General features: G+C 45.9%; 1 protein-coding gene across 1 annotated transcript in view; it reads left to right on the forward strand.

Annotated features, from left to right (window-relative positions):
• Positions 1-8,530, forward strand: part of Mipep (mitochondrial intermediate peptidase) — a 109,131-nt gene that overhangs the window by 84,735 nt on the left and 15,866 nt on the right. Inside the window, exon 18 of the mRNA XM_031361632.1 lies at positions 2,887-2,960. Coding sequence (XP_031217492.1) covers positions 2,887-2,960 — 74 coding nt within the window. The remainder of the gene's footprint in view (positions 1-2,886; positions 2,961-8,530) is intronic.

Genomic DNA, 8,530 nt, shown 5'->3' on the forward strand with positions numbered 1-8,530 from the left:
CAGCATCCAGTGGCAGTTGATTAGAACTTTGTGGTCCTGGCCATGGGGGGTTGGAGGAAGGAACACTATAATTAATCTTTTACGATGTCTCTCCCTCCAATGAGCCCTTCTGCCTCCTGGTTCCCTCACTGTGCAACTCTCAAATCTCTGGGGAGCTTCCCTGGTGTGCTCAGGGGTAGGGAATCTACACATCTGCATCTGCACAGAGCAGTCCTGCCTGGTTTCCATGCAGCCCCTGTGGTCCTTGGTGCTTTCCCAAGGCTTTCCTGCCGAAGCCTAGGCAAGTGGAGTTCCAGGCCTAAGTACGCCCTTCTTCCTCTCTCCTGCCCACCATAGGACTTTGTCTGTCTGTTTCCCTCTCCTGGAGCAGCATTGGTCTATTGCCCTTAACACCATTTATTTCTGGAAATGGACCTTATTCCTGCTTCAGTGCCTTCTTTGGGAAAATGTCTGTATAGAAAGTGGGCAGTCCTGAGGAGGGTGCTGCTCTCCTGTTCACCCTGACTGAGAGAGAGCCTTCCCTGGTAGCCACGCACTGCCCCTTGAGCAGCACAGGCAGGGTATGCCACCCCACACCACTCCCTGCTGCGGGGTATCTGCTGGGCCCCATGAAGCCTTGCCCCATGTGCTCTTTACCAGGAGGACCAGTGGTTTAGACCAGCACTGACCATGTTGATAGAATGTTCAAGACAAGACTTTCTGGACCACTCTCAGGAGCCACAATATCAGTAGATTAGCAACAAACCTGCCCTTGTAGGAATAATAGCAAGTCCACTCCTGCCCAGAGCATGGCCAGACCTGGCCGTGGAGCGTACAGGTGAGCGCTAGTGGCCTGTCTTCTGGTCATGGGTAAAAAACGAATGGGGCATCTTATGCTTTATCTCAGCTTGAGTTTCTCCCCGTGTCCTCACAGGACCTTGTAACAGTAGGAGCCCAGAGGATCTGTGGCTCTGGCTTTAGCATTCCTTAGAAGGAGCTTCCTTTGAAAGTAAACCAGTAATTACAGCCTGATGTCATAGCCGCTTAGAGCACTTTATCTCCTCGCCACCCAAGTGAGATATCCCTGACACCTCTCAGGCATCCAGGAGATGGTTATCTGGTTACTCCCTCTGCAGCTTTACTTGTTAACACACACAGCCTTCCAGCTTCTTTTCAGCTGGGCAGAGCTGGGGGAGTGTAGGAGGTGACAACAGAGGGAAAAGAGGATCCTGTGGGCCCCCACCCCACCCTCTTGTCCCCCGCACCCTCCATCTACACCTCTCTGCTTTTCCTACTGTCTCACAGATCCCGATAACCTCAGGAGTTAATAATCACATTCAGGTCCAGAATCTTTTCAGCTTGGATCTGGTGTCACTTTTTACTGTTTTTCACAGCCTGGTACCCACATTTTATTTTGTCTCTTGCCCTTTGCATACTGCAGACACTTGGTCTGCTTTACAGACTGACAATTTCCAAAGGGTCTACAGCCAAACTTGCCTACAGTAAATGAGCCCCAGGGATGGCGGCCCTTCACTGAAGATCTCTATAAAATGGACAAAATATCATCTTCTCTGAAAGAACTATACTTTACTAGAAAACCACATGCTAATAAAAACATATCTCCAAATATTTCTCTGTTGGTTCTATGTGAATTCTTGCCTAGACACGTAGCTGCTGTGCTTTTATGACCATGTAAAGTTAGCTTGTAAAGTCCTCTCGGGACTAGGAAATTCCTAAACACTGTCAAAGAGACCTCTTTGCTTTCTCTGGTTGTGTTTGGTTTGGTACAGGCTGCCTCAGAACTCATGGCGCTTCCTCCCCAGCCTCCAGAGTTAGGCCTACAGATCTTCACTAACCAAGAGCCAGCCCCTGGCACTCAAGACTCCAGAACAGAAGCATGGCAGGGGAGGCCACAGGGGAGGGCTTTGATTTGGGGGAAGCGTGCTATCTTCCATGGCCAAAAGGGGGGACACATCTCCTCTCCACACCCAGGCCAGAGGTTGGCCAAAGCCTTTTACATCTTACTCTGAGAAGGCTCTGCCTCTGTATGAGTTTCCTGCTTTGCCTTACTGTTCATGACACTCAGGAGACAGAGGCGAGCAGATGTTTTTGAGGTCAAATTCAGCTTGGTCTACAGAGTGAGTTACAGGACAGACAGGGCTACACAGAGAAATCTTGTCTCAAAAAAATGAATATAATTTATGTATAATACTTTATCATATATATATTATAATATATATATATATATATATATATATATATATTATAAAATGCTGTTGGAGTCTGGGTCCCCAGCACCCAGATGAAAAGCCAGATGCAGTGGCATAGGTTGGCAGTCCCAACACCAGGAAGGTGTGCATGGGTTCATCCCTAGAGCTCACTAGCCAGACAGCCGAGCCGAATTGGGGAGCACTAGAGTCAGTGAGAAACGCTCAAAAAATAAGCTGAAGAGAAGTCACCTGATACTGACCTCTGACCTCCATGTGCATGCACGCATACTTGCACATCTGCCTATATACACATGTACTTCATAAGCACACACACACACACACACATGTCAGTTAGAGACAGAATTACATGTTACACCCACTTAAAAAATAGTAAAGAGTTAGTAGAATGAAAATAATATCAAAATGTATTCAATTCAGGGCTGAGTGTGTAACTCAGTGGTAGAACACTCACTGTAGCATGTTCAAAACCCTGGGTTCCGTTGCTAGCATCACACCAAAAACACTACCTAATCTCATTAAAGCGTGTAGTTGGTTGTTTTAAAAGTACTTTGTTTTGCCTAAACTATAAAAAACACTGAATACCTTGTTTCTTAGTGTAAGGTATCCCCAGAGTTTAAGACATGGATGGAGCCGCACAGACTGTGTGAGCAGGCGAATAACAGCTTGTCTTCTCCAGGGCCGCCGGGGAGCGCTACCGCAGAGAGATGTTAGCCCATGGTGGGGGCAGAGAGCCCATGCTCATGATTCAAGGTAAAGTAGAGCCCGCCCACGCGGACACCTCTTCTGGGACTGAAGGGTTTGTTTTGAGTCTTTATGGGTTATGTGACAGACACATGCTGTTAGCTTTTAGAATGTTGGCAACACTCTAACAGAAATGTGACTTTAAGTTCTAAACAACTCACAGTGGAAGGTTTGTTTTGATTTGGGTTTTTCTGTTGTTTTAGCCTAAAGAATTCATACATTTATTCCCTTTTTGTTGTTGTTGTTGTTATTGTTGTTCTGAGAAATACAAAGCTTAAGGTTAGAGATTTGGTCCTGTTGAATAATTAGAACCTAATTAAAGCATCTTTTTATAGTATCAATTTTTTTTTCTATATACTTGACAAATGTTAATCTATGGAAATTCTAATTGTAGACGGAAATGACTATCATGAGTTTTCATGGAATATTCTCACAAATATAGCAAGATGTGCTTCTTAATAGATATTCTCAAGATATTGGTATTTATAATTATAGCTAACTAAGCCTTTTGACTGTTAAATGAAATTGCCCTAGGAAGTTATTGGGGATATACTGTTCGAGTGCGGCGATTGAATGAATCCTGGGAGTAACAGTTCTAAAGGGTCTTCTCTCTTCTTTCTGTTGAATGTAAGGCCAGATCCTTGCCTTTGATTCTTCCTGTGTTCATCTGTCATGTGGGTAGTGATGAGTGCCAGGCCTGCTTGTAAGCTCCAAGGGCAGAGGGCTGGCAGGTGCCAAGGCAGACCCTGCTCCACCTGCCTGGGTTTGTTGGCTAGTTGAGTTGCTCATCTAGGCTCCTTTTGCTTGATGCCTGATGTCATGCGGTGTTTTGCATCCGTGAACAACTCCAGACTGCCTGTTTTAAATGAAGAACTTAATGCTAATCTTGCTTCAGTGTCCTCCTTGCTCTCCCTTGGCCCTTCTTGATCTTTGCTACATCTAGAATTGTTTCTGTGTGACTTTTCCTTCTCAGTAGGATCTGCCTGTGTTGCCGTGACTGGCCTAGGACTTTTAAATGGAAGCAGCCCCCCTCCTTCAGCTTTCCTAACAGCTGGACCTGTAGGCATGCACCACCACATGCCTGGCTAGAACTGTTTTAAAGGGTTCTCATATGGTAGTAAATTTAACCTCCTTAGTAATCCTTTGAAGCAGGAACTGTTATTATCTGCATTTTATAGATGATGAAGAAGGGCAAGTCCTTGCTGCTACTGGGAGCAGTGAATAGAAGAGTCAGAATTCAAACCTGGAACCTCAGCAAAGGGCAAGCTTTTCAGGAGCCTGAGAAACAGGCTGCAGGCAGAAGGGAAATTAATTGGCTCTGGTATTAAGCAGTAGGTTGCATACTGGTAGCATGTAGTCTTGTGCAGATAGCCTCGTTCAGAGGAGGATCTGCTCGCTCAGGGTGATAGATTGTGTTGCTCGTGCTGTCTGTGCTTTCCTGGGCTCTAAATGCTGTCTTCATTCCACGCTGTCCAGCAGAAATCAAAACTTCCTCCTGTTCATGGTTCTGTTGATGGCTCTGACCTTTCACTCCGCCTCTGACCATACTATATCCTCCTTGTACAAACTCTGTGCTTTATCTGAAATCTAAAAAGCATTACTTTTTTTTTAAAAAAAGATTTATTTATTATATGTAAGTACACTGTAGCTGTCTTCAGACACTCCAGAAGAGGACGTCAGATCTCATTACAGATGGTTTTGAGCCACCATGTGGTTGCTGGGATTTGAACTCAGGACCTTCGGAAGAGCAGTCAGTGCTCTTAACTGCTGAGCCATCTCTCCAACCCAAATCATTACTTTTTTACACTCAAATTCCTATTCTCTTGAGAGGAAAAAAGTCCACAGTATGGGCTACGGCTACAACATTTAGATTCCAGTTAGAACTGCCAGTAGACCGTCTCTGCTTCTACAGTATTTTAATATTTCTCTTCATGTTTTTCCTTCAGTTACTACTATTGATTCATAAGATTTATTGCATGAATGTGTAGTCTGCAGAGGTCATAACATCTGTTGTCACTCAAGAGTTGGATTTCTGAGACAAGGCCCACAATGGCTTCTCACTTTCTTTTATGTTCCCAGCCTGTACCTGAAACCAGGATGTCATTGACTTTGGGGCACTCCTGGGTGTAACTGGTAGAGTTGCTGAGCTTTGTGATATACAAGCGAAGCACTTGGTGGAGGCCATCTTCTTTCTCCCACCCAGCTCTTGTCCCGCCATCCTTGAAGAATGCAGTGGGCAGAGCGGCAGAGTCCAAGTGGGGGTTATCAGTTCAGGATCGGCAGACAAGCTTTGCATGGGACAAGACAGTGTAAATCAGATGGACAGGTGGGGGTTAAATGAAACTGGTTTGAACTCTTAGTAGCAGGCTTATGCTATCCAAGATAAGCTCAGGTAAGTGTTAAAACTCAGAAGCTTTTGGGGGCAGATGTGGGGTGGGGACCATCAGAGAGCAGTCCCTTGCAGAGTCACCATCAGAAGCAGCAGGAGTAGCTGATCTCCAGACTCCAGCAGATCTTGGCCATAGAAGCAACCCCAGGGACAAACCCTGGGCTTAGGTGGTGTTGGTGGTGTTGGTGTGTATGTGTGTGTGTTTTGCCTCAGTTTTGCTGCACTAAGGGTTATCGATAGTTGAGCCTGTTCTATGTGACTGCTTTACCCTCAAAACTTTAGCCTTCCAGCTATAAGAAAGTTGGGGGCCACCTTCCCCCCAAAGCATATTTGATCTTGTTGGCTTTCCTCCCCTATGAAACGTTCCATTTTCATGGATGTGTTATGCATTTAACCGCACATCACCCAGTGGTTCTCACAGGAGGCAGGCTGCTCTGCGACTGACTGGGCCTTCCCCCTTGATGGTGCACCATACTGAAAACAGCATTCTCTCCCTGGAGAAGGAAGTGTGGCAGGACAGAACTGGGTGTGTAGTTTCTAGATCTGCCACTGTGTCCTGGTGAGGTCAGACTCCCTCACTAAGATAAAGTTAACTTGGACTTCTGCTGTCTTGTCGAGGGGTGTACATGTACATGGGCTCGGAGCTGCATTCATAGGTCATATAAAGAAACCTGTTACAAGCATCTTATTTAATGACAAAGCCCCCAGCTGAACATGGTGTGGCAAAGCCAGACTGAAGCCCACTTTCTGGTTGTGGTTCTAGGTGAGGCTATGCCCTATCTAGGTGTGAATGAGGTGCCTGGCTGTGCCTCCTACCCCCTGCTCAGTTTCTGGGCTTACATTAAGTGTTGAATTTCTGAGTACTTTTGCCTGAGATAAAACATGAATTTTCTTTCACTGTGATATTCTCTAAGATCTATACTGGAATGTTTACTTAAGTTGTGCTGGGCTGAACATGAACCAGGGTCCATTTTTTTTTTTTTTTTTTTTTTTTTTTTTTTTTTTTACTATTTCAGAATGTGTATAGTTTTCTAAAAAGATAAAGCATCCTAAACTGGTGAGTATCTGGCCAGGGATATTCTGTCCTTCCTGGGAAACCTGTTTCCCAGCAGCAAGAGGAGCGGTTGTAAGTGTTGGAGGTAGGGACTATGTCCCAGCAGTTTGTGGGTGACAGAGGAGCCCTCATATAAGCCATTCCTCCTTAAGAGTTTGTCCTGGACCCTTGCTGAGTTTTTTGGGTTTAGATACTACTTAATTTTCCATATTTTTTTACTCATTACTAAAAAGTCACCATGCCCGGAGCTTGCTGCTGTGTCACCTCCCTCAGTTCCCTGTAGCAAGGGTCTCTGTGTCTCTAAATAAAGAAACATAGCCAAGCAAGCCAACATCCTTCCACTGCTGCCTGGCTGGCAGGAATTCTGACCCAAGACTGATCTACACATCACAGGGTGTGACTTGAGCCTTGAGGGCTTCTGTTTCCCCAAGTCTGTTGTCTGTTTTTCTCATGTGGCAACTCAAGAATCCCCATTGCCATCCAGAGACCCATGTGGCCCTCATGTGCTGGCCTCATTGAGCACCTTCTGCTCTGTGGCAAAGCACCGTGCAGAGCAGCAGTGAGTAACCACAGCTACCCCAGGGAAAGGACTTTGGCCAAAGCCCTGGGTCCCTTCAAACCTGTGCTCTGACCACAGCCCCTTCTACAGACAAGCTCAGCTTTATTTTGATGTCTCCATGGCCAGGAGCAGTTTGCAAAGTGATATCTGACAGTTCTAAAGATCAGATAAGAGGAAAATAGGACATGAATGAGTCAGTTCTCCGGAAACTGAAACTCCCTTCCTAAGTAACTGACGGAAAAGGTCTCAAAAGCCCTCAAGGCCTGGCCATAAGCTGATTAAAATCATTTACTACTTAGCATTTCTCCAAATCTTTATAGGAGCAAAATGCCTTCACCTTGCCTTAATTATTCCGAATCATTTCTTCTAGCTCTTTAGATATTACTTATGTTCACAAAAACAAACCAAAGGATTATGGCTTATACTCCCAAAGGTCACCCCAGAGAGGTTAATAAACACAATCAACCCAGATGTTCTTCTGTAAAAGCCTTCTTAGGACCAGGCATGAAAGACTCCTAGCAACCGGACACTGGGTCACACCACCCACCTAAACGTAGATTCACATCATCCACCCAAACGTGAGGTCACACCATCTGCCCAGACTTGGGTTCAACTATCCATTGAGACACAGGTTTCCACCTCCCATGCAGACATGGGTTTTCACCATCCTCCTTGAAATGCAACCAGAACCCTTGAGGGAAATGGCTGGCTGATTCTAGGCCCAGAGAGGGAAGACTTTGGAAATGATCCAGGAGCACCTTTTGGTGCCACAAAATGAGTGTGACAGAAAGCACACTCAGGAGTGGCAAGTGTGTCACTGGCAGTGGGCATGCTGCCAGAGCTCCCAGTGGCCACGTCTGAGCACCTAGATCAGTAGCACCATGCTGAGATGAAAGCAGGAGCCTCGAATACGGATCTATGTGTCCACACTAGAAAAGCCAGCTCAGCATTCAGGTAAACTGAGGAAGGCAGCGAGGTACGGCATCGGCAGCTGGGGTCAGTGCTGAGAGCAGATGGCCAATCCTAACAGTGCTGATGAGAGCAGAACTCAATTATCTGGCATCTGCAGTGCCTGCCAAGAAAAGGCTAGAAAGTCACACACACACACAGGGTGGGCCCAACCACCAGTTTTATTCATTTTCACAAGTGCATATCCATATTTATAGACAAACACATATACCAACTTACATATGTTCAGGAATCATTAGGCTATGTAACAGTGGTAGGAAAGGCACATCAGCAGCGAGAGGCAATCCTGGGATGAATCTCTGGGGTCCTTGTCTCACCGAGCACACCCATGACAGCCATGCAAAACATTTTCAGAAAATTCACTTGCTTGCGAGTCTTTTCCTACGTGGCTTGTGCCACACATTGTGTGATATAGGCTGTGATATAGGTGTGACACAGATATTGAAAGCAGTGAGTGGACAGAGCAGATAGATTTCCCATGGAGAAGAATTCTCATCGAGTATGTAGCTTTTCTCTCAGTAATTGCCATCCATCCCACCCCTAGCTCTGGACCCCATGGGGACTCTGCACATTACTGGATTGGAGTAAATACTGATGGCCTGCTCGTG

The sequence above is a fragment of the Mastomys coucha genome, unplaced genomic scaffold (assembly GCF_008632895.1).
Source record: "Mastomys coucha isolate ucsf_1 unplaced genomic scaffold, UCSF_Mcou_1 pScaffold9, whole genome shotgun sequence".
NCBI classification, from domain to species: Eukaryota; Metazoa; Chordata; class Mammalia; order Rodentia; family Muridae; genus Mastomys; species Mastomys coucha.